Source organism: Xiphophorus maculatus, chromosome 4 (assembly GCF_002775205.1).
Source record: "Xiphophorus maculatus strain JP 163 A chromosome 4, X_maculatus-5.0-male, whole genome shotgun sequence".
NCBI classification, from domain to species: Eukaryota; Metazoa; Chordata; class Actinopteri; order Cyprinodontiformes; family Poeciliidae; genus Xiphophorus; species Xiphophorus maculatus.
In genome coordinates, this window is record NC_036446.1 from 27,015,018 (window position 1) to 27,042,528 (window position 27,511).

Sequence of the window (27,511 nt, forward strand, 5' to 3'; positions counted from 1 at the left end):
AAATTGTATTATTTAAGGTAATATCATAAAGCAATATTGCAGAAAGGAATATTGTAAAGATTATTTCAGATGATAACTAAATAAAATACAGACAAGGGAATTTAACTAAATGTGTCCTGTATTTATGATTCAGTAATAAAGTAATATTTTTATTATATCTGAGCCGCTACTGTTATATATTAAATCAACGCGAGATTATTTAAACACCTGCAATGGGGGATTGTACTGTACTAGAGAGAAGCATCCTGTCATTTCAATAAAGCTGGAATACATATACATATATTTAAACATTTATTATTATTATTATTTTTAAGTTTACAAATGTTGCTGCATTCCGTATCACACACATGGCTTGAGTGAATTTATTAGTGAATTATAAATTCACTAACATGATGATTTTGCATGGCTTTATCTATCTGTAATTGTCGTTAGTTTTTAATGAATGTCTTGTTTCTTTTAGACCTGCTGCCTTGCAGGCCGTGTTCACTAAACGGTTAACGAGTGAAGGGGTGTCGGTACAGCGGAGCCTCCGCATGACATCACCGCTGGACAAAGCAGCAAGGAGTGGTTTCTTCCAAGAGAAGCCCCCCAAATCAATGAAACAACCCGACAGATAAAAACCCCTGTAATTTTATCTGCCGTCCAAGTCAAAGTGCGCGGGCTGCGTTTTCTAGCGGTGCTTTGTTGTGAGAGGAATGAACTGCTCTGGAAAATAACATCGTTTGGGCAGAGGAGAGAGCCACCACCGCTGGACGGCCGGTGAGTTTTAACTTTCGTCTTTCTAAAACACCACGCATGAAATGTGTGCGAGCTAAATAAAAACAAACGAACAGGGAGTTTACCCCCCACCCTGTTTGCTTAAGACACACAATAAATAACCGTAAACTTTGGTTATTTTGGAAGTAAACGCAGCGCCGGCTGTGGCGCAAATGGAACCGTGAAAACTTGAAGAAAGACGGAGCCTCTCATAAGCTCAGTAGCTCTATTCACAGGCTCCAACGCCAGGCTTAGTCCGGGGTTTTTTTTCCACTTCAAACAAAGTTCAAAGCACAGGATACTGTTTAAAAAGAGCTAATAAGCTAAAGTTAACTAGAACACGCTGCGCCCCCGTTCGGCAAAAACTACCCACTGCATTTATCCACAAAAAGGTTGTTTAAGGCAGCAACAAAAAAAGAAAAAAAGATTTTCTTAAAAAGCAAGACGCGACAAAATCAGAAAGAAAACTGTTTATTCGTGAACAAGCAAGCACATAAAGAAAGGGATACAAACGATAAAAAGAGACATGAAACCCAGAGGATAAATGAAAAGATAAGGAAGGTAGTTCAAAGAGATGCTGAGCAAAACCATTGATGAACTGGAGCAATACTAGTTTCTATTTTCTCGTCTCTTCAGGCTGAGTCCCATTTTTCTTTACCCTTTAACTCACTCATACCACTAGCATTCGTTTCTCTACCAATTCCTTAATTCCCCATTTAATTCAGGCAGTGGTTAGAACATTCCAGACACTCCCTCAACAAGTATTTTCACTTGTTACTAATATGTATAACAGAAAAACGTGACTTCATTTTCCCCCCCATGTGCTGTGTAAGCAATTATCAGTCTTGCAACACCAAATGTTTACATGCTTGTTAAGGAAGAACAAAAATGTGTTGTGAGTAGTTTTACAGATCTATCAACCAGACTGCTTTCTTAATAGAACTATTATAACAAATGTTGATTTTTACTTTTATGTTGTGCATAAAAAAGGCATATACTGTGTCTTTATGTGTACGGACAGATACACATAAAATAGTTGGCAAAGGTCAAGAACTTTCATGCTACTCTCATTTTAAAACAGCACTAGTAGGGGTGAACTGATTGTAGTTTTCTGGTCCATCTTTAAAATCCTGACCTGCCGACTCCGATTTTGACTGGTTCTGAAATGTTGCTAAATATATCGACAAAGTCACTAGGTTGACAACATTGAGATGACTATTGTTAAACACGCATGCAGTCGTGAACTGGTGGGCGGTTCTGTCATTGGGAAAGATGTATCGACTGGCCGATTTATTGGTGAACTCCTGCTAACTAGTTGCTGCTCTGCTGCCTGTCTCTGCCGGGCAGTGGTGGAGAAAGTACTCATACAATGTACTTAAGTAAAAGTACAAATACACAGACAAAAATTTACTCAAGTAAAAGTCAAAGTACCACATTATTATTTTACTTAAGTAAAAGTAAGAAAGTACAAGCTTTTAAAACTACTTAAGTATTAAAAGTAAAAGTACTTGCCAACCATAATACCTAACGGCTTATATAATGTCATTAAGTGTACCTATCGTATTTAGTTTTAATAAATCAGTAATGTACCATTTTAATGAGCAATGCTGTTACTTGCAAGTTCATGCTAGCTTATAACAATATACAGTAATCGTATTTATTTACTGCAGTCGAGTTCAACAAAAAGCTTGCTAAGATTACATAAAACTTCACTAACACAAATTAATTTAATATCGATAGCGTTTAGCAACTTAACTTACCTCAATATGTTTTTTCAAATTTGATGGTGAATTTTTGAAAGATAGAATTTCATGCTTTCGGGGAAGGCAAAGGCGGCATTGGAATCTCCAGGAAGCGTTTTTTGACCCAGTTATTTCAAAGAAATCTTTTAAATAAGGCCATGGGTGGGGCAGGTCTTCTGGAGGATGACTATCCTTGGACTCCATTCTGGGAGTTAATGATTCTGCAGGTCCTGCGTACTGTGCTGCTCTTCTTGAGGGAGGGGCCTAATGGTTATTTCCCGCTTGGGATTGGTTCAGCAGACTGATTCTGCTCTTGCCATTGGATACTTTCAAACTAACGAACAAATCAAAAAACTGAAATGCGTCTTGGATGTAACGAGTAACGAAACGCTATATAGAAATGTAGTGAAGTAGAAAGTACAGATACTTACTGTTAAATGTAGTGGAGTAAAAGTAGAAAGTATCCATTATTAAATCTACTTAAGTAAAGTACAGATACACGAAAATTGTACTTAAGTACAGTAACGAAGTACTTGTACTTCGTTACTTCCCACCACTGCTGCCGGGTCTCTCTTGGGAAATATGTTTTTTTTATTTTAATGAAATATACCAAAAAATAGGTCAAATAAAAAGAAAGCATTCATGTGATCAGTAACACCTGCTTATGATATGATCTCTTTGGTTAATAGTCGGCATGCTGTTAAAGTTGAATCCATTTTTAAAATAGTAATTCGAGTATTTTCTTTCAATCTTTGCTCTGATTCTTTGTAAATTAGGAAGTAAGGCTCTTGGCTACAGTATAACACTACCTTATCCAAAACAGACACACACAGCATGTACTTGTGTATATATATTGATCAAAACCAGTGGTTCTCATACTTTTCATAACCTCGCTAATTACTAAATTATTCAGTTACCTACAGTGAAGAGAATACTCAATAACTTTGATCTCAAAATTCAATATGGCTGCCAAGTGTTTAAAACGTTGGGGAAGGAGTGATAACAAGCATTTATTTGAACTTCTGGGAGTTTGTACCTCAGGGACTCTTTCACACAAATAAACAGATGCAACCTGTGTTTAATTAGTCTGGTCATTGTGTTAGGCATTGGCAAATCTTTGTAATTGCTGGCAACTAGGACATGGTTAAAATATTTTTGGTGCTGTTGCCACTTATACTGACACTTATTACTGCTTCTGATCATCTCTTCTTAACATATTCTCCACTGTACTTTATTTGTGTGTGAAGTAAAGATCATTGGGTTTCGATTATTTACCTATTTTCTGTTTCATGGCTTATGAGCTTGAAATTAAATATCTGATACAAAGACATACACTAAAAGTCACCAGTGGTAAGTATACTGTACCACTGTTTGAGAACCATGTATCTAAACCATTCCTATAGCTTTATGTTTAGGTTCATTGTCTCAGGTCTTTTCCCCTTTACTACCTTTGTCCATTATCCATCCTACTTTGACCGCTTTCGGTGTCCCTGCTGAAGAAAAACTACCCATAAATATAATCTTTTTCATGTTTACCAAGAAGTTAACTTTCCCCTTCCTTTACATTTTCTTTGTGGCTTGTGACTTCTCCTGTCTTTCTTTCAATGGCTTGTTGATTGCACAGCTGATATTTCCCACCTGAGCAGTGGATTTGAGCAACTCCTCTAGAGCTTCCAAAGCTGTCTTATCTGTTTCTAAAAATAATTCTCATTCTCTTCAGCCTGGCAGTTTAATTAGATGATGATACCCCGCTTTATGAAATGTCAAAGTTTGGGTTGCTGTTTTATGAGTCTATCCTGCTTTGGTTATTGTTAATTTTTCATCCTTGAGCCGTTCCTGAAGCTTTTAAGCACCATCTCTTCACTATTTCTGTGATTTCTGAAGGCAGTTCATCTGACTAGATTTAATTTAGGGGTATGACATTAGAAGAGTGTCAGTACATGAATAATTTTTTACTAGGGTTGCACCAATTGCAGTTTTCTGTCCTCTTGCCAATCACCAATAATTAAAATGCCTGATCTGCTGATTCCAGATTTGACCAATGCAGATTTTTTTGTCTAAAAAGTTTCTAAATTGGTTGATTTTCATACCTGTGCGGAGGTAGATAAGACTGGGGCATAAAATTGGTTTCACATGTAAGTATCGTAAAATTAAGGAAACCGGTACCGATTTATCGATTTTCACCGATATTACCTACTTTGTTTTGCTCTATTACATACAGAAGAAGATTTTACCTTTAACTTGATGAATTGTGCACATTTTCAATGATATATTATGTATGTATGATTACTTCTTAAGGCAAAAATAATATATTTATGCACACACATGCAGAAACATATGGAAAATAATAAGTTTTACAGAGTGAAATCAACAAAACACAAGAAAGGCCTCGGCCCATGTACTCTTAAAATCACTGCAGCAATGGCTCTCAAACTGTATTTGGGGGAAAAAACACAGTTTAAAAATTACAATGTTTCAGTCTGTGATCAACCAATTAGCTCTGTGATAGACTCGATCAACAGTAATCCATTTGTGCTAAATATAAACTCCCCTCCTTTGCGTAGCTTTATTTAAAGTTTTCTTTGTTACGCAACTCTTCCGATTAGATACTCCTTTCAAATTTATGGAGCTCTTCCTTTCATTTTGATGGCCTAATGCAGGGGTCCCCAAACTTTCTCCTGTGAGGGCCACATAACTTGTCCCTTCTCTGATAGGGGGCCGGGGTCAGTTTGTTACAGAAAAAGTGTGACGATTGTAAGAGTGCTAAACATAAAAATGTATTGTTTTTCAGAAAGCACAATCAAATAACCTTTTCTGGATTCTTCAGAGAACAAAAGTCAGGAAATAACACTATTTATGAAATAAATAATAACCAAATAACACTGGGTTCTCCACATAAAAAAAGGGTTAGGGTCAATTATATGCATGTATAAAATAGTTACTAACTAATAGTTAATAATAAATAAAGTTCATTACTAAGGAACATTTTATTGCAAAAGTCCAACTTATCAAATAAAAATGCACATATATGAAAATACTCTGGTATTGTTCAGGGGGCCGGACCAAATGTGGAGGCGGGCCGTAGTTTGGGGACCACTGGCCTAATGTATAATCTGACAAAGTAATATACCAAATGACCCGAGTCATCCTGAGGGCTCATTAAATGTTGGTGCCAGTTTAAAGTGCTCGTTTTGCGGGTTAGAAGCGTCCGTGTCTTCACCGGGTCGATAGTTTTGAACAGTTTAAGGAGCTTGGCTGTGAAGCAACTCATATGCCACTGCCCTGAACGCAAGCCATATTCATTATGTCTGTATTGGGGGGAAAAAGGAGTGGACTAAAGAGAAGCATAGATACCAAACTGTTGGAAGATACCTAGCCCTCAGCAAAATTTCCCTAAAGCCTACTGGGGTGACACGGCATTACTTTAAATCTTAATGATCTGTGTAAACTCCCCCAAAAAAGCGTTTGTCTTTTTTTGACCTCCATATAAAGTTTAATAGTCCTTTACATTGTGACAAAATGAAATACATGGATGATTATGACTCATGCGCTGACAGCCATTCTCGGAAAGGAAGCCACACTTTCAGGATGTCACAGTCTTCCAGCGACTTCTTTCCTCTCAGACGTAATGGGCTTTAAATGGCTCCATTATAAGCTACCGCCGGTAACATCCCTGCAAGCTGGTCATGGTTTTGACACATCGGCGTACAGCAGCGATAGCGACTATCTTCCCTGATCCTAAATACTGACCTGTCTTTCTTCGAGTTTTCCACTAGTGTGAGTTGATTCAGCTATTTTTAATCACTTCCACTGAGGTGAGTGGTGAAATGAAAGGGAGGATAGAGGACGCACGCTGGCAAGGTGGCGGCAAAGACGCAAAGTGCTTGACTCATTCAGTGAAAACCCCTTTGTTGGCTTCCTGCTGTCTGGCCAGCCTGAGTCAGACTCTGTGGTTCGTGCTGCTGGCAGATTTCTGCTCAGGATAATTGTGGTATGCATCTGCCCTTTTCTGTCATTGACTGTTTATTCCCTCTTCTGAATCTCAGCTCAATGAACCTTTTCCCAACCTCTCTGTGGTGGAGTTTTTTTTTTTTTTTAAATCTTACAAACATTTCTACTTGTCCTTCTGTCTGGGCCTTTGTTGAACAAACGGCAAGCAAAGCTGTGATGGAAACTGAATGCCGAGCCCAAATTTCAGCCCACATCCTTTCTGCTGAAGCTATAAAAAGAGACGCATGGAAAATCCTTTGGGTGAACCATGGGGTGGAGCTACAGAGCTGAAATGATTCATAGCACCAAGCCATAATAGCTGATAAGCGGAATATCCACCAGGCAGCGCGTTGGGCACCATCCCAAGCAGACAGTGGTTATAGCAGCTGCTGGGTGGCTCTCATCTTATACGAAACAAGCTGACATGTAATTCTTTATGTACAAAGAAATTAAAGAAATGTATTTGTGTTAATGCTGCAAGTTTTTTTGGTGCTAAAAATATGTTGCTTTTTATTTTTTCTCCTTCGAGAGATTCCTGTATTTTTTACTTACTCAAAAATAGGCTGTTTAAGCTACGCTGATATTTAATTTTGCCTGGCCTTAATATTGAATGCTCTCTATTTTTTTTTGTCTTGATCAGAGTTTCGTTTCTGTTTAATAGTCCTCATGTGGGATGATTATACGACAAATAACTAACAAACAGCAGGTAGGTGCATAAGTTTTAATGTGGATTTTCCCCATTACCCAAAATTAAACTTTGTACATACACATGCACAATAATAGTTGGTTCATGGTTGCTAAGCAAACCAAATGCTTTTTGCTCCCACTAACAATGTCCTTGTGTGATTCTGCCTAAGTATTTCATTTGATTTCTTTTCTGACACACTCAGTTTTTAGGTGAAACCCAAAAACTTTTAATAAAGTTGGGGTCTAGAAGTTTAATGTCAGCTCGTTTTATCTATTTCTTAACTTTCTTCAATTATATTTTGTGATCTCTTCTGTGCTGGCCCACTCTGTTCTGTCCAAGTTAAAACCTCTTGGAGATAAAGTCAAACGATTTGTGTTTAGTCTTTTTTTTCATTTTTATTAAGCTGTCCTACGGCTGTCCAAGGTGTTCCATTCTCTTTTAGTTTGTAGTAAATAGCCCAACATCTTATCCAGTGAGTTTTACGTTAGAACAGACTTTTGTGGATTCCAGTGTGCTTTTAATTAATTTATTAAACCTGGATGAATACAGCAAGCATTTTCAAAGAAAGTAAACCAAATCCTGTTCTTATAGCTGAGAATAGACATTTCCTTCCCCTCCTTTTTAAATTGTGCCTAAAAGAAAAAACAGACTGGATTGCCCTTATCTTAATAAGGCAAACCTGCAAATGTTAAAAAAATTTTTTTGGATCTACAGTAATTTCCACATCCCCACTAGAGAAAACTTAAATTTAATTAACACTTGTACCCCAAATTCATGTTTTTAAAATGTGTTGAAGTTGTGCTCTTTATAATCACACTTTGATGAAAAAAACATTTAAAATGCATCTTTAAAAGTTCAAAATCAATCTTGAATGCATGTTAAGGACGAGTGTATTTACACCGTGTTCCAAATTATTATGCAAATTGGATTTAAGTGTCATAAAGATGAAAGTTTTTGTTGTGTTATTAAATTTATAGATGGTATTGTGTGTCAGGGCTCTTTGAATCACTATAATTAATTTCAGAGAGCTGGTTGATTAGTTTGTATGGTGAGCTCAATTAAAGGAAATCTACTTAAGAAGGATGTTCCACATTATTAAGGAGGCCACAGGTTTCAAGCAATATGGGAAAGAGAAAGGATCTCTGCTGACGAAAATCATCAGATAGTGTAGTGCCGTATGACAAGGTATGAAAACATTAGATATTTAATGAAAACTGAAGCGTTATTGTACTGTGAAGAGATTTGTGGCTGATTCAGAACAAAGATGGGTTTGTACAGATAAAGGCAGAATGAGGAAGGTTTCTGTTAGTCACATTCATCGGATTAAGAGAGCAGCTCTTAAAATGTCCTTACAAAGCAGCAAACAGTTATTTGAAGCTGCTGGAGCCTCTGGAACCTCAAGGTGGAGGATCCTCCAGAGGCTTGTGGTGCATCAACCTGCTATTGGGCCCCTAACCAGAGCTCACAAGCAGAAACGGTCTCAGTGGGCCCAGCCGTACATGAAGATTGATTTTCAAACAGACTTGTTCACTGATGACTGCTGTGCAACCCTGGATGGTCCAGATGGACGCAGTAGTGGATTGGTGGTGGATGGCCACCACATCCCAACACGGCTGTGACGTCAGCAAGGAGGTGGTGGAGTCATGCTTTGGGCCGACATCATGGGGAGAGAATCATTGGTCGGCCCCTTCAGAGACCCTGAAGGTGTGAAAATAACCTCAGCAAAGTATATGGACTTACTGACTGGTCACTTTCTTTCATGGTTCAAAAACAAGAGATGCACCTTCCGTAGCAAAATCATCTTCATCATGACAATGCAGCATCTCATGCTGCAAGGAATACCACTGTGTCATTGGCTGCTATGGGTACAAAAGGGAGAAACTCATGGTGTGGTTACCATCCTCCTCTGACCTCTGACCTCAACTCTATTGAGAACCTTTGGAGTTTCCTCAAGCAGAAGATCTGAGGGTTTAATGCAGTTCATATCCAACCAGCAGCTCTGGGAAGGTTTTCAGACATCCTGCAAAGAAATTCAAGCAGAAACTTTCCACAAACTCACAAGTTCAATGGATCAAGAATTATGCAGGTGATATCAAAGTAGGTCCTATGTTAACATGTAACTCGGTCTGTTGAGATGTTTTTGATTGAAATAGCTTTTGATTTTAGTTCATGTGACCACTTAATGCTGCACATTCAAAGAATGACCGTTTGCAGTTCTTCATAATCTATAAAATGTTTAGAAAATCTGCTGTGCATAATAATTTGAAACAGTTCATTTTGAGTTTCTTATTTTTGAAAAAAAAATACTGTTCTCATGGGGAGCTTTGTTCAGTAAAATTTGATTTATACTGTAATAGTTCATGACTTGAACATTATACTGAGCATCATTTGCATTTAAGAAAATCTGAGAAAATATCACTTGCATAATAATTTGGAACACGGTGTATATTCTTTCCATTTTTACAAAAGATTTTAAAAAATCTTTTAAAATTGTGCGGTAATTGTAACATGTTGACATTTAGATAAGAAATTTTATTCCTGACTCATTGTCAAAAGGAAGAGGAGCGAGGTCAGGTCACTATCATAGCCGCCCGGAATTCCTGAACACCTCAGCACAGTCAGGGCGATCTCCTCTAGGCTACGCCACATTGAATTTGTAATTCCTGCAAGTCATGCAGGAATTATTTGGCTCAACCAAATACTAAGTACATAAAAATGAAAATATTTTTCAGAAGCCTAAAATGTCCTTTTTATTGATGTTGGGGACGATTCTAATTTTCTGAGAGACTGATTTTTGGGTTTTCATTATCTGAGAGCCATAATCATAAAAATTACAAGAAATAAAGTCTGCAAATATTTCACTCCATGCGCAATGAAGCTATGTAATTTATGAGTTTTAATATCTGAAAGGAGTGACAGAAAAAAATTGGGAGTCATAATTTCCTCATTTTATTTGAGATGTACCTGTACAATGTAATGCACTTGAGAAAGAAGAACAACTGAGATATCCACAGTGTTTTTGCTCTCTCTTTGTTAAATGATGACCTCTTATCTCGGGGAGAAAAAAAAATCACAGTGAAGATTTTCTCATAGTATTTTATAGACAAACAGTGGCCTCTACCAGTGTAGCAGAGATGGATATCACATAAATATTGAATACATTTGAGGGTAGAGAAGAGGGAAGATAGCCTTTTCTATCTCTGTTTCCTCCTAAAGTAGTGTGTTTTTTTTTTTTTACTTGTAAAGCAGAGAGTATGACTTGACTGTTTCCACTCAACTTTGGAAGTCCCCATTTGTCATTACAGCTTTTTTCTACTAAAAGAAAAAGGAAAACCCTAAAGGAAGCCAGAGAAAAACAAGCTGAGGTAGTCACCTTCAGAGAAACCTTCAGATCTTTTTCTTCAGAAAAACAATTTCAGTCTTCAAAGATGTTCATACTGGGTGGTACAGCACCACAGGCTTTCCATATCCTCCATGGACTAACGATGCATCCAATTTTTTGTATGACAAAATCTTAGTATTTTTGGGGGGAAATAAACAAATTTGATTTTAGGCTTCAGAAGTCGGTGTGGTCTATGTTTCGCTATTATGTTTGTGTTATCAGTGCTTGTGTAATTCTGAGGTGACCCATTTTTGTGTATTTATAAGTAGAGTAAGGTTTCTTAAATCTAAATTTCCTCTTTAAATACTTAACGTTCAGTTTTGGGCAGTTTTTAGGCTTTTAACTTATATAATTAATTATAGGTCAGACTCTTTGAAACAGTGATGAAGCCCCTTTGTTCAGCACCAATGCAAAGTTAGCAGCTAGCTTTAGCTTTGTTAGCAGCTAATGGTAATCATGTTCTCACAGTGCTTGCTTGTCTTTTAGAAAGTGCCTAATGTGCTACCAGATAAATCATTTCGAAGCCGTATAGAGACTTCTTCATGTAACCAAGTGTTTCAGCAAGATAGGCGATGAGACTATCGGGGGGGAAAAGCTCAAGAAGGACTTCCCTTTATCCTTCAAAATAAAAGTCTCAATCATAAATACATGTCAACATTAAAGCTCTCATTTTCCATTAAGGGCTTGTAGTCATAGCTCATAGTACCTATAGATGTTTCTTTGCAAAATCTTGCCCTGGATCACACTCTGCACCACACTTCTTACCATATTGCCATGTTACTGTATTGTCCTAATTATTTCAACATTTCTCGTATTGAATCTCAGTTTTTTTTTCCCCCTCTGCAGTGCTGTGTCTGAAGACGTGAACCCGCTGTTTGAATCCATCCTGAAGCATCATGCTAGGCCTCCTGCTGCTTCCAATGCTGGCCGTCCACGCACTGGGTGGGTGTCTCCACTTCTCCTATCCTTTCATTACCGTTGAGGGAATTACTACCGTCTGTCACCAAGCTGTAGGCTTGTAATTTTTTTTTTCTCAACAAAGGCTTCATTAGGCCAAACAGCAGTTCAAATGAGGGCACTCCCCAATATGACATGCCTGTAGTCTGGGAGTCATAAATCTCCCTGTTTAAACTCTTGTCAGTCTACCCACACAGGTCTACAGAGACTGTTTTTCTAGTTATACAGATGTTCTCGCTGTATAAGCAGTGGCCTACTTTTCATGGGAAGCCATTTGAGTTTAGTTTTTACAGTGTTTTAAATCTTTGACATTGAGATGTTTTCTTTTTATGACTTTTTATGATTTCGTAAAGCAAAGACGCTTTGACCTTTTCCGTGAGGTGCAGTGGGGAGAGCTTGACGCCCTCGACGAAAAATGCTGGAAGTGCAGTTTTTCTGCCGCGACTAAGAAAGTGCAATGAGGAAGTTATCTTCTCGTATTTCAAAATACAAAATAGTGGCGTGGCTTAGACTTATGTTGCAACTGAGAATTCATTCCTCACGCACCCAAAGATTTTACTCCAGGAGAAGAGCTTGTGTCGTCCTAAAAAAACAAGAAACAAATGGCCTGGATTGGTTTGATAGCATTGCCTGACACGGTGAATAAAAAGAGACTGAGTATGTCATCACGGGGACGAAGAAGGCATATTTTTGTAACCATAAAGTTTTTCCCAGCTGGTCTGTGGCTGACGCATCATCAGTCTTTGGCGAACATACAAAATCTACGAAGAAAGTTTTATCGTCCAAATTCATGTCACTTTTTCCCCCTTTTTTTCTGGTGGAATTGGCACAAGCTCCTATTGGCCATCAGCTGCACATTTCAGTCCTGACTCAGTGGACCTAAGTGTCTTCAGTGGTTCATTAGGGACCTATTCTCTCCCAGCACAAATGGGCTTGCGGCCTGCTCATTACTTGCTGTCTGGCATTCAGTGCCTAACTCGTTCTCCATGCTGGGGGGGAGGATGGGGAGGAGGTGTCGTGGACTGATGGAGCTCTTTAACTCACAGGTAATGGGCTATTGTAGCTCACACAATGATTCACTTTCTCTCTGCTAACTGGAGCACTAAGTGAATTAGTTGAAGTCAGGTTTGATACTATAGACTTCCCCTGTATCACAGTACAATGAGACAAAAGGTACATGCAGTGCGAACCTTGTTTGGCTTATTAGAAACTGAAAAGACATCCCACCACACATTGTCAAATAACACAGACGAATTCAAATCTTCATCTATTGGTTGTGGTATATAAAATAATATTACAATCACTGAAAGGGTGAATAAATGGTGGATAACACTTATTATCTCTACAGTGTGGCACCTGTTAGTGGGTGGTGTGTATTGGGCAGCTAGAGAACATTTTGTCTTCAAAGCCAATAGTTAAAAGCAAACAAAAGGATTTGAGACAGTTTGACAAAGGCAGGATTGTAATGGCTAGATGACTAGGTGAAAACATCTACAAATCTGTAGCTTGTGAGACGTGTCCTCTGTCTACAGTGGTACTATCTATCAAAAGGGATCTAAGAGAGGATAATTGGCAAACTGATTACAAGTTCATGCGCAGCCTTGGGTGATGTGCATAGGAAGAAACGCTTCTCCGGTGTGGTCAGACTTTAAGCAAATGAAGATCAAATTGCTTAAGATCTTGAGGTTGATTTTATGAGAAAATACATATTGCATTTTGTTGCGTATGGGGCTATATAGCGTCCAGGTTGCGTCTCAATGTGTGCAAAAGTCACATTTTGCAAAGCTTGCAAAATGTGACTTTGCAGGCTTTGCCAATAGTCACATTGTACGAACAATGCTTGGGGGAGAAGAACACATAGCAACACATGAGTAGGATGTCATACAGAAAGCCTTATCTTGCTTTAGAAATCAGCCTATTAAATCTCCCTCAGTAAAACTCTGTCCAGTACTTACCTAGTACTGCACACAGGCATACCGGGGAGGAATTGTTGGTTTTTGTTTAAACTAATGCCAAAATATAAGGGCTCATTTAGTGTTGCATTGACCTCTGACCCTTCTTAACTTTTAAAAGCCTAAGAGTGTTTTCATCAAACATCTCCCTGTTTGTTGTTCTGAGTGTCAGCAAAATGGACAAAATGTCATTGTGTTACAGTAACGAGTGAGCCACAACAAATAGCTGAGTGAAGTGATATCCTTGGCTCACGTCAGCATAACACACGGCGGTGTCAGCCAGTGGCACGGCTAACAAGAGGCTGTCTGGCTAATTGCTTGTTGTTGTCATAGTGTGTGTTCACTTAGCACAGATGCAAGGCTGCCAGAACACGCTGTGTTGCGACTCGTGGTACCAAAAACAGTCAAATTCATGCAAATGTAGTAACGGAAGCCTCACCCAGAAAAACGAGGGGAGTTCGAAGGTAATTCAAACCAGCTAGCATGATTGGAGAGACTGCATCTGGTGTAGTAGTGGGCAAGCAGACGGGCAGGCCCCGGAGCGTGAAAATAGCCCTCTCATGCCTTCATCTCTGGTGTACTTTTTAAAGGTCTGCTAACTATGAATACCCTCTCCCTGCCCTCCTTTTCTTTTCACAGCAATTGATTCTGCAAAGGGGGGACACTTTAGCCTGTGCAGAAATTCAATTTAGGGTTATTACCCCGTATCAGTGATGTTCTTGCTAATTTGATTGCGTCCAGTAAAGTATCCTTTAAAAACAATCGAGGACAGGCTCAACAAAGATTGGTTTCGCTGTAGTGCATACATAATGAGCTGTCTCTGTTGGCTTGCCTCTGTCTCGTTGGTTTTCAGCTATTTTTTTTTTCTTTTTTTTTTCACACCACTTACTCATTGAAGCAAAGTGCATTACCCAACAAGCATCTCATGATTATTTCAACAAGTTCTAAAAAGGCTGCCTTGTGGGATCGTTAAAATATTGATATGGATTATATGCTGTGATTGTTGCTCTGACCGGGGAGAAGGGGCCTACAGCCATATGTTGATCTCTTTGTGTGTAGTGGGCTGTGATAAAAGGTGTTGAATGGATGCTGATCTGTGCTTGGAAAGTATCACAGCTTCCCTCTTGCTGCTGGAGCATACCAGCTGCATCCACAGGTAGATTCCTACTAGCTGGGTAAAGTAAGAGTGACATGGCGGTGACGCTATCATAATTAGGGTTCTGTGATTGAGACAGAGCCTTGACAACAACTACTGGTAGATTGTTTATTTTGCATCTTTCAGTGCATGAACAGATCAGTAACAAAAGATTTCTACGTAAAAACAATTAAGGGAGCAGATATTAAACACATTACTTACTCAAGCCTATTCAGTTTTAGGAATTTTGAAGCTGTTGAAGCAGGTAATCCACAGTTTTCATACAGCTCATAAAACAATATGAAATGTTAAGTATTACAGACGTAATCAAGTTATATTTCAAAAATAAGGTAATGAAAAATAAGGTATGCATTGGTGTAGCACTTCTTCAAGTCCAAGGGCTCCAAAGTGCTTTACAGAAGTCATTCACTCATTCATACGCACATTCATGCACTAATGATGGTAAGCTAAGTTGTAGCTTGTTAAGAGGGAAGGGCGGTGTTCCTCTAGTTTGTACAACTTAATATTTCAACAGCAACTGAAATATTATCAATCGCCTTTTGTTGCGATTGATCATATTTCCAATAGCCTAAGCTGCATTTCTCGTAAGTGACAGAAAGATGTCATTTAAGGCAGCTGACTAGCAGAATACATGGTCAGGAAGAGGAACCGGCAGCTCTACGCTCGACATAGCCAGCAAAAAGCTTTCCACAGAACTTTCTCTTGGAATCTCAAGAAAAAGTCTTTAAAGTAGAGGAACAGTATGACACACATTTTTAGCAGTTTTGTATTGCTAACCTGTTTAAACCTTGGTATACCTTAATCTGCATAGGAGGCCGTGACCGTGTGAGCATACAGCCTGTATAGTTTATGAAACACACCATGGAAGTCTGAGACAATTCTATATTAACATAAGCCAACGTATTTCTAATCTATCTAGTCTTTCTTACTGCTTTCTGGTAAGCTTAGTGTGTCTCAAAGGAAAAAAGAGAGAAGGGAGTTAAAACTGAGAATGCATACAAAATGATATTACAATTTATACAGATTTTTCCAATATAGAAACTTGAATTCTTTGTCAAATATTGTAAGTTTAGCTATTATGATCCTAGTGTCATTTTTTCTTTGCATATTGTTAACTCATACTCGCACTTTGGAAAGACACTAGGAGATCCCAAAGTCATTTACACTTTCTAATTAATTACCTTCTGTTAATTGTTATATTTTAGATCATAAAGTATGATTGAAGAACTTTCACATCATTATTACCTTACAAACCCTTGAGGGAGCTCTTTGGCTCTTTTTATTAGCCAAATCTTGCGTTGATTTCAACTCAGGCATGTTCATTTGAGAATTATTCTGGTCCATCCTTCACAAACTCAAGCAATGAAATGACAAATTCAAATGCGATTCTGTGTTTGAAGAAAATCAAGACCTAGGCATATTTTAGTTTGCTAAAGCAAACTTTTGCACACACCACAGTTAATTTAAATTATGTATGGCTTGTCATTGTTAGAAATTAGCCGCCCCGAGCTCTGACTGACTCCATGACTCTGCTGCTATATTTGGGTGCTCCACTGTTCGTCACCCTTCTGTTCTGTCCTCAGCCGGCTGCTCATCAAAGGCTCTCCGTCCCTCAGGCTTGTATGCCAGAGGCTTGCCTTTCTCTGCCTACTTTTCTTCTGCAGACACTTGTACCTGAATGCTAGAGTCCATTAACAGCTTATTGACGGGATATGAGCTGGCTGGTATCCATGAAGAATGGAGGGGGGCGAACTAAAGAAAGAAAAAACCTTGAAAATGGAGTAGTAGCTAGTACTTTTTATGGGCCATCAGCTGTATTTCCCTTTGAATGGGGAAACTAGCACTTCACAGCGGGTTTTTTGGGAGCGAAAATGGAGGAGATTATCTTCTGTTCTTAATGTTGAGTTTTACTTTTCACACTACAGAGGGCTCGATTATCCAACCCCTACTTTGCCTCATCACTGAGGAGGCATTTCTGCCTAGGATGCAGAAAATATTCAGTGTCTAATTTTGATCCACATCATACTAGCTAAGCACACACATTCTTAATGATCTCCAGATGCTGCTTCTCTCTCTCCCTTTCTAGTGTTGGCATTATCTAGACGTCCGCTTTGGACAACATGAAATCAAAAACCAGCTTTCCCTTTAGACCTATACAGCCATTGGATATATCATAAGAATTATCAATATGAAAGGACTCGCAGTTCTTTTGAGCACACTCCTTTGAAGTGTAGCTGGTGCAAAATGCCCAGAATGACAGTGCGCTTCCCTTCAGTCCCGCTGCTCGACAGATGGGGGCAGTGTTGTAAAAGCATTTTTCTTTTTGCCCTTGCTCTTCTTCTGGCTTAACTCAAACATACGTCCATTGCAGTCTCAGTGTTTCACCTTACATATCCGTTTGCTCTGCTTTGTCAATATTGCCTCTCTAATTTGCCCTCCAATGCTAATGTTTGATTTCCTTCATGTATAAAATGCTTTTGTTTCCGTCTGATTTGCTTGCTCTGATGGAGAATGTACAGACATACAGTATATGTGTACTCGCTGTAATAGACAAATGGCTTCACTAACTGTCCAAATGGAGCCACTCAGCAATTAAACGGCTCCAATTATTTTATTTATGAAGAAAGACTTGAAGGTAACGTCCTTTGTCTGGTTCAATGTTATTGAACTGATATTGAGGCTGAAGTGGGGTTGCGTCTGAAGCTGGCAGATCTTCGTATTGAATTGCCAACTAAAAGATGAATGCATGCAATGCTTACATATATCGAACATACCTGCTGAATAAATCAAAGAGCTGTCAAAGTAATTATATGCTTATACGCATTGCTAACTTAAACAGCGTGGCGAGCTTTCCTGTGCTGTGTTTGTTTTTGTGTGTCAAGGACAGTGCAAGGGCCCCAGCACCTGTGTACCTCTGTGTATACGTGTGTGTGTGCTTGTGCATGCGTGCGTGTGTGTGTATGGGGCTGTTGCTTGTTGTGATTATGGAAGCTCCCTGCTCCAGAGCAGCTTTGTAACAGCATCTCCATTGTAGTGTCAGGATACCTCGTGTCCAATTCCTCAGACAGTGTGATGCTGTGGAGCTGTCAGCAGTAATACAAGTGTGGAATATCAATGTGCTCCCTGGCCTTTGGGTGTCTGTTTCTGCATGAAATTGGGTGTCTGTGTGAGTGTGTGCCACTGTGTCCAAAGTGGAATTTTGTTTGCATTTTCTTGATACCAGTGCAATTTCTGCTTTATGAAGATAAATACCTAAAGATGTTTTTTTTTTTCTTTTTTGATTATGACAGTGTTAAAGTGGAGATATGTCATGGTGTCCAGAAAGGACTCATTACTTCGTTTTGTATGCAGTTTTTTTTAGAATAACCTTATTTAAACCTAAATTTGTACATTTTATATATATTTTAATTCACTTTTTTTAAACAGCTTGTTAATACTTTCTTTATTTTGTCCCCACATACCAGGTGGACGCTTCGTAATATATAACTTTGCTTCCCTTTACCTGCTTAAATCTTTACCTTTCGCTCATTTACTCCACTATTTATAATAAAAATACAAGTTTTTAAATTGCAAAAATTAAAAAGATAAAATTATTATACTTATTTTCTTAAATGAGCCAAATATGTTAATAATGTAGCTTTGTTTTAATTTAATTTGTGGGTTTCCCCCAGAAAACTTCCCAAGCTCGGTGGTATTCATCCAGTGGCCCATCGTGTCTTTGAGTTAAAAAAATGCTTAAAGTTGACAGGAAATTTGAAAATGTCACTAGGTAGATATGCGTTATTGGGATACATTATTAACAATACCTAAACAACAACTATACAGTCTTAAAAAAGGCAAACATGAAAAGTTCCCTAAAATCTCTTGGCCTGGTGGGGATGCAAGTAAAGCCTGGTGACCCACCAGGCTTACAATACACTGAGGGAAACCCTGACTTTTCACCAATATTTTTATTCACTCACCAAACACCAAAGTATACACAATGTTAAGTTAGATGTTTAAAACATGGGAGATATGATGGAACAATGTTTCATTCATTAAAATGGTTTGTGTTTCACGTGAGAAAAGGTGTTGGTAGGAGACAAAATGGCAACAAGTTGGAATAAAATTGGAGTATAAATTGCAGAAGTAGAGTCCTTACCCACAGCTAATCATTTTGCCTCTTTGCCATTATGTACCTTTGCAGTTTTGGTTGGGTATGAAATGTTGGCATCTACTTCAAGATATTTTGTATTGACCAATCATCAAGGAGAGGTTTCGTACACACTTAAAAAAAATCTGACTAAAAATAATTTTTTTCTGCAGTACATCAAAGGAGCGTGGTTTTATGACTCCAGTGAGGAGACACTTCTCTTAATGGAGATCAAAATTATTAAACTAAAAAATAGGAAAATAGCATAAAACAGAATTTTAAAAATAATTTTTTTACATTATAATTACATTTGTCACGCTAGCTTGTTTTGTGTCATATTTAGTGGAAGTGATTGGATCTCTTTAAAGCCAATTAAAAGCACCTTTTAAGACTTTCACACTTTGGCTCAGGTGGGATGTACTTATAATTACTTTCTTGTAAATAAGTTATCTTTTGTAGATTCTTATTAAATATTACTGGTTTTGTTAACATTCCAATGTCCCAGTATGTTATGCAGCTACACCGGTGTTCTTAAACTAGCTCCCTAAAAGAGGATGTAGCCATTATTAAACTTACTAATTGTACCTTTACACTGCATGTTATTAAATGTGAAGTGTGCTTGCTGAGAGGCTTTTGAAATGTGTCTTGGTTCATGCAGTGGCGAAAGCTGTTTAGATAATTCAAACATCTGTATTCCTTTGAGAATCCCTCTGTGTGTATGCTATGCAAGTATTTAAGTCCCCTTAAGTTATTATTTCTTTACTGTACACATTAGGACCACAGATTTCCATGTAGTTTATACTTAGGAATCATTTAAAAAAACATGACATGCCTTCATATTCAGTTTCCCTGTCTAAGTCAATGTTTTGTTGAACCATATTTTACTGCAGTTAAAGCTGAACATTTTGTTTACTAACAAACTGCATTATGAGAATGAACTTCTATGAGTTAGAAAGGTGAGGAATAAATGTCACCTTCCAAAAGGATCCTAAACATACAGCTACAATGGGATGATTTTGAGCAAGACACATTTGTGTGTTAAAATGGTCCAATCAAAGTCCTGACCTAAATGCTTTTGAGAATCAAAGACTAGATCCAAAAACATGCTCTTCATCTAATCTGATTGAGATTGAGCTATTTTGCAAAGAACTGGCAACATTTCAGTTTCCAGATCTGCAACAATGGTGGAAAAATGACCCAAAAGATGGGCTGCTGTATCAATTCAAGGGAGCTGAGCATTCACACCTGCCATAATTTTTATACTGCTTGTACAAAAAAAATCTTTGTAAAGTGCCAAGATGTAAAAATGTTAAATGGGCACTCTAGTAACTCCAACTAAATATAAAGGCCTTGACTTCAGAAACTACTTGCTCATCATGAACCACATAGCAATAGGGTTGAATTGATTGTCAACAGAGTTCAAAATCTCTAATAAAATAACAGCTGAAATGATCGAACCACTTACAATCCCGCCTCCAGTAATCTGGTGTGCGTACTCATACTGTAAACATAAATGCACGAGGGAGCACGCGTGTGCACTTGCATGTCTACATTTCCAAGGTTAATGCCAGGTCATTTACTGAGCAAGTAGCCTCGTCCATTACCTTGCATGCAGTCTTTCTTTAATAGCTCAGATGCACATAAGTGCTGTCTTGCTTGAAACCCCGCTGTCTCTCAATCTTACAGTCAGCCTTCACACTCATCTCATGGAAAGAGAGCGGAATGGAAAAGTCCCGTGTAGAGGCAAATCCGGCAGCAGCCATGTCTTGCATATCTAAGGCTGTCAGGATGGCAAGAGCAGCTGATATTGACAAGGTGGTGGGTAGCCATGAAAGTACGAGTGGAGCGCAGTGTGAAGATTACTCGCAGCCTTATTCTAGCCGGGCCGTGTCTGGCTGGCGAGCGGGGCCCATTGCCAACACTCGCAAAGGCTGTAATGAGTTTATTTCATGTCGGCTGTGAAAGTGCTCGTCTCCGTCTCGCAGGCACTCAGACAGAGTTGAGGCCCATAAACACAAAGTGCAGCGTGTAAATCCCCACCGCCTGACTTCTCCCAGCCTGCCCTCTATGGCTTCTGAGCATCTCTTTATTGGGGTGAGGGAAGGAGATGTAAGATCCTCACCTGCCCCCCCTGAGAAGACTCCACGGGCCTCCCTACAAGACCCCCGCTAAAGACCACATGTGTTGTAATCTTTAATCTCTCCGGCTCTCGCTTGTATCCTTGGAGAGAACATGTTTTTTGTTTTTTTTTCCTAGGTTACCAGGGCAGAGCTGATCGCTCAGCGTCTGTACACGACGTGCTTGTTGTAAACATTGGCAGATCAAAAACAGCACACTGTGATTTGCTTTGGATCGTGGTGTTTCACCTCTGACGAGTGCATTTTCCATGACGTCTATGATCTCTGCTTGTGCGTCTGTGCTGTCCAGTCTCTTGCCCCTCCATGCAATGCAGTCTGCTCCCTTCTGTTCGCTTTAAGACGGCTTTAATGTTGACCTGTCATTTTAATTTAGTGATGGGATTTTAAGTAAAAGACACTATAGTTTATAGTTGTTGCCATTTTTGTTTTTATTAGTTCTAGTGGTAAGATGTATTTTCAGCAAAAAGTGAAGCAACGCAGGGCTGGTCTGTTATTTTTCCCATGTGAACAACTAAAACTGTTGTTGAAGGCCATTGGCTAAACACAATATTATGTGTTTTTTGATTATGCAGCTGTAAAAAATATTTTTAATCTTATTCTGGTAACATAGTATTTTCTGTGTACTTTAGATAGAAAATACTCTCTTAAATATTGCCATAAAAATAATCTGCATTTGCATATTTTATCCCATTTATACGAACAGCATTATTAACGTCAACACCTAACTTAGAATAAATGAGGCCTGGGGTCCATAAAATGTCCCAGACTGTGTTAGAGGAATACTTTTTAGGGCGTCTTACCTTTTTAAAGGACAATCATTTCTTTATAGTCAGCTGAGTTATTTAAATTAGGATGGAATAGCAGTAAAGTAAATATACCTTTCCATTATAAAGAGACAGACATAAATGGATGTAAAAAAAAAATAATCAGATTTGGTTTTTCAATAGAGCAAAAACAAAACATCCAAACTAATAGTAATAGTAGACAGTAATAAATCCATTCTCCCCATTTATTGTTGTAAAATCTCTTAAATTTGAAATATTTCTGTCTTCCATCCAGGTGTTGATATTTTTTTTCACATCGGTCCAAGTGATTTTGCAGGAGAATCTGCACCACTTGCCCTCATTTTCTCAGAAATAATGTTTTCCATTTTGTTTTGGCTTTCCTCTTGACTAAAACAAGGTGTGATTACATTTCACCACCCACCATATTTAAAAATTTCTTTTATAAAGGTATTTGTCAAGAATAAACGGATACAAAGCCACGCTCGAGTTTGGGCACATGAAGATATTACATGATGGTTAAAATGTACATACAAAACTGAGTAAAAGAGCTATACTATACTAGCATAGAAAAATAAACTCAATTCAATGAAACTTTCAAAGCTTATAATCAATTACCTAGGACCACAAGATTTATTTTTCCATAATTTGCCTTTTTTTCCGGCTTAAATCATTACTGATGGACAAAGATGAGGAACACAAGTTGATACAGCATTAACCTTTAACATGAGATATGTCTTTTCATGCAGCAAAAGGCTCCAATTACACAGAGAGATGTAACGTCTTTAAAAGCCACTTATAAAACTGTGCCATCAGCATACAGGCTTAGTCTAACTGGATGATCTAGTTTTATTCCAGTTTTGGTTTAAGACCCACCCAATGAATTTGCTGCTTTGCCAGTGCAGGCCAGGTTATCTGCTAAAGATCCGTATGTAAAGGTGCATCCTCTCAGGCCCACGTAGTCAAGACGGGGTCACCGGTTCGAGGAGCAGGGAGGAAAACGCGAAGGAGAATGCAATATGTTTGCCAAATAAAACGAGTTTCTAACGTTCCCTCTCTCTGACATGGCTTTGGTCCTGGTTGAGGGATTAGACTGTGAGCTTCCATCACACTCTTTGTTGGCTTGTTTCCAGATATTATCTTTAAGTGTGAGCTCAGCGCCAATCTTCTCTTTTCTATTTCCCTCTCCCATTCCCCTCCCACCCCTCCTTTTGTGTATGAAGTCAGTGGTGTGAGTCATCCCAGGCTGCTCGGGGAGTGATTTAATTGCTCTCTCCCCTCCTCCTTTCAACATGCGTGCCTCGAAGAGGGCTGTCACTGACCCTTCCGCTCCTGTAAAAGAAAAAAAAAACCACACAACAAAAAAACACTTGCACAGCAAACGTTGGGCCACCCTGAAAACGCATCGGAAATACCAACTCGGCCTGCCCAGGCGATGCCGAAACAATGCTGCGTCTGCTTTGCTTTGCTGCGATAACTTTTTGGTATTGTGCAGCCCTGCTGAGTGAGTGTGAGCACAATATGGGGAGATAACCCCCACAGCAGCAGAGGAGCTTTTGTAATTGCAGTTTAGAAGTGGGGGGGAAGCCTTATGTCGCTTCTACTTTGGAAGTCAAGAGAATTGTTTTTTAAGTTGGCGCTTTGCTGGTATACACACTGTGATTTAAGCTAAAATCAAGTCATTTTAGCCCCTTATTTGTTTTCTTATTTAAACCTTCTGATTTCATGTTTAGATGGAAAGAAATTCTTTTCTCAAACTAAGAGGCTTCCCATGAAATTGTAACACCCATGCTGCGAGCTTCACACACTTCATCGTACCGACATCTGTGTGTTTTTTCCATTCTCTGCTCTGCACTTGTGAGGTGAGACATGAGGTGGCACTGTTTTCGCAGACGAATGGGTTGGTGTCAGTGGGGGTGTGATTCAGAGAGAGAGGAGGAGAGAGAGAGTTGCTTCCTTGTAGGGAATGGCAGATGTGATTAAATATAGGGGTTTGCCTTGACTTGGCAATACTCATTTGTATGAAACCCTTTCAGATGAAAGAGCTGTTTGTTGTTAATGGGGGAAGTAATTCTCACACCTCTGCTCCAGCTGAATCTCCTTTATGGTGACGTGGTCCACTGCCGACATTGGCGCCATGATAGACGGAGATCAAAATGGGGTGAGGAGGCTAAAATGCCACCGTGATTACAACAATTAGAGAGGCTGAGCAGGAAGTAGAGCGCGTTGCTCCGAGGGGGCCGCCCCAAGTGGAATTTTTCTCCCCTGTGATGCTGATGAGTGTCTCCAAGTTGCATAACACCAGACAGGGATCAATGGAGAATGCTGACTCTTGAGAATACCATGAATGTACTCTAGCCTGCCTGAGATGGCTACTAATTCAGAATGATTATGCAGTGTGGACTTTGCTCTCGGCCCAGTCTAGACAAACAGTACACACAAGGGCGCTCGCGCACATGTGCGGATGCAAGAAGAAGAAGAAGAAGAAAAAAAATCAAGTCGGGAAGCACAACAATCACACATTTAATGCTTTTGCTTCACATATCTCCCTGCACCATCACCACTTTCCCAGATTTTTTTTGTTGCTAGATTTAACTAAAGATTAAACTAAAGCCAAACAGATGTTGCCTCCGTTGCTGAGTTTTACAGCACTGAGCCATCACCAGGAGGCAAAGCTTTCAGGAACGCGAGAAAAGTCCTGATGCTTACTTTCAGATCCCCTCGCTCCTTCCCTCTCATGCTCATTTCAGCTTACCCTCTTCATGCTACTGTGCCGCACAACCAGACGGCGCATTTCTGAAGGAGCCACAGCATACATCTCCCAATGCTGTTCTGATTTTGTGTTCAAAGGCTTCCAGATATGTGTAGGTGTCAGTCAGTCACATCTGAACAGCGCATACCAAATTAAAGCTGTGATTCAATGAATACTGTATGTTTACGCTCTGCCTGGGCCACGTAGTATTTGCTAATGTTATTTATTTTATATTTTTGAATTCTTAAAGCTGCAGTATGTTACTTTTATAAAAAAAAGTTGTTTTTTTGCATATTTGTTAAAGCTGTCGCTATGTTGTGACAGTATGAGACAGATAATCTGCGAAAATATTGAGCTCTTCTTCCTCCTCCCTGAGCTGCTATTGCGATATGAATCAATGCAACCAGAGCCAGGAAGAAAGTCTTAGAAACAACTTACTGTTCCTGGAAAACTGTCACTGCTCTCAGGAAGATGCTGTAGGAAGCAAAGGCGACGAGGGGTATGAATGATGTGTACACAAACCTGATTGTCAGCACCAAGATCCTTCTTTTGGCTCTGATTGGTTGTTTCTAGTTGGCACCGGGAGAAGGCAGAGGAGATCAGTTTCTTTTCACAGGTTATCTGTTTCACATCATACTATCACAACATAGTGACAGTTTCAACAAAAATGTAAGAAAACACATTTTCTTACATTTAAGAAAATCTAAGGTATTAAGTGACAGTAAAGACTTTTAAGCACCAATGAACTCGTAAAGGAAAATGCATTGATGATTTTGCACATGAAATGATTGTCTGTGTGATTGATCTTATTGATTAAATCTCATGTATGCCTCACATTTTAGCTAAGCTGGAAATGCAAGTCCCAGACCTACCAGTGGTGGCGTTGCATGGCAAAGATGTCACCCTCAAGTGCTCCTTCAGCCACACAAGTCCCTTCAATCTATCCGACGTGACTGTGTTCTGGCAGCTGACTGACACCAAGCGCAGCGTCCATGGGTTCTCCATGGGGCAGGACCAGCTGACGGAGCAGGCGGAGAGCTACGCCAACCGAACCAGCCTCTTCCTTTCCCAGCTGACCATGGGCAACGCTTCACTCCTACTACAAAGGGTGGCGGTTGCTGACGAAGGCAGCTATACCTGCTTTGTCAGAGTGCAAGGGTACGACAGCGCTGCCTTGCTGCTGCAGGTCGCAGGTGAGTTGAGTTGTGAGATCTGTGACAGATGGGGTTAAGGGTGCTGCATTTTTGGGAGCAGTGTGATCATAAATATTCTGGTGATCAAAATTAAGAACAGTTCTTGAACACTTCACAATACAAGAGAAAAAATATAGAAGTTGTAGGGCTGGACAATAAACCAATTACAACATATACTGCTATATATACTGTATGTGTTCAATATAAATAGCTAATATATCTGATAGAAAATCCAATAATTTCACTGAACTCCAATCCAAAACTGCACAGCATTCTGGGGAACGTAGGCAGAAGAAAGGCTCAACCTCTCTATGCAAGGTTGGTGCCTTGTTCTTTGGTTACCTAGCAACAACCTGTGGAGTAACTTGTGCAGCAGCAGTTTAAAGTTTTGCCACAATGCTTCAAAACTGCTTAAAAATAAGAAAGAACAGCATGGAGTGAAAACTGGATAAAACAGAAAAAGTTAGGCTACCAATTTGGCAGTATTTCAGATGTTTCAAACAAAAGAATTAATCAATATTTATTGACATCATCAACCAATATGAAACGCTCGTATTGTGATACGCTTTTCATCCATTTTCAACCTAATTAAATAGGCCATCCGGGGTTCGATTCACGAGCCTGGGGTTTTTTCCTCATGTCTTCTCCTCCTCTCTCTCACTTTGAATAAAGGATACTAGAGCCTCACAAGGTCTTTATTTCTAAACAGCATCTTCATTTTGCAGCAATGACTGTGGCATGGAGAACAATTACAACTAAACTTCCTGATGGATACAATAGTCAACAATTAGTTGAAAGTGTACTGGTCCTTGCTTTGAATAACCTCAGCGCATCTCTAGTCTTGGTTGGCCGTCTTATTATTTAAGTGTTTTCAGTTCCGAGGGACTGCTTCGTCTGTTTTGCTGTGTGACAAACTGTTTTTCTCTGCCATGTAGATAAGAGACCCAATTCCTTTTGCACAAAACATTCTTGAAACAAAGATTCTACCTCCACCTTTCATTTATTTCTTTAGACTTTGTGCTCAGTCTTTTTCACAAACAGAATGTTACCTTTGTGACCCAAAAACCATTACTTTCAGTGCCAAAGTAAACTTTGGATCACTTCTCTTTTCAGCAGTAATTTTCAACCATGCTAACAAGCCAATGCTAACACGCTTTCTGTTTCAGCTGAAATGACTTGCCAAACTCCCCTCCAACAATGCATGATTTATTATTGATTTTCTATAAATGCCAGGGAAGTCAGATGTTCTTTATTTTAATCAGTTTTCTTTCGTTGATGTTTTTTGTTTTTACATGGTGCCTCAGAGTATGTGCAATTTAACAAATATGTTTTGTTCGTTTCTCATTTTTTGATACTTTGGAATATGACTACAAAGGGATCTTGACATTTGGGAAATTCTAGGTTGTTAATTTTGATCTCCAGTGCATGTGGCAGGCAGTCACAAAATCCTGCAATATGAACCGGTGTTGTAGCTCTGTGTAAAATACCCAAATAGCTAAGCAAATCTCAAGATACTAGAATAACTCAGGTAATGAACTTTGCAAATGCCGATAAGGATGATTGTGTTTACAAAAACAAAACATATTTTTAACAACTTAAAATTAGAAACATATATTAAATTAAATAAATCTGGACTTTTTAATCAAATATTGGAAGCACCTCGAGATGTTTCCAGCCCATAAAGTGCAGGCGCAGTTTCTAAGATGTGTTCACTAAAGAAACAAAATAATAACTTTTTAAGAGATCACTGCTTATTGTGCCTTCTCAGACACACACACACACACACACACACACACACACACACACACATACACACACTTATGGCGCAGTTGATTTAGGATAATTTCTTCCCACAAGATGTAAACAGGTAATAAACAGCTTCCTCTGGGCT

The 27,511-nt window shown here is 39.0% G+C and overlaps 1 protein-coding gene across 1 annotated transcript in view; it reads left to right on the forward strand.

The window, feature by feature from the left end:
- The first annotated feature begins 517 nt into the window (after positions 1–517).
- cd276 (CD276 molecule) overlaps positions 518–27,511 on the forward strand; it is an 87,337-nt gene continuing 60,343 nt past the window's right edge. Inside the window, exons 1-3 of the mRNA XM_023331775.1 lie at positions 518–759; positions 11,405–11,500; positions 25,270–25,620. Of these exons, the coding sequence (XP_023187543.1) occupies positions 11,455–11,500; positions 25,270–25,620 (397 nt within the window). The 5' untranslated portion in view covers positions 518–759; positions 11,405–11,454. The remainder of the gene's footprint in view (positions 760–11,404; positions 11,501–25,269; positions 25,621–27,511) is intronic.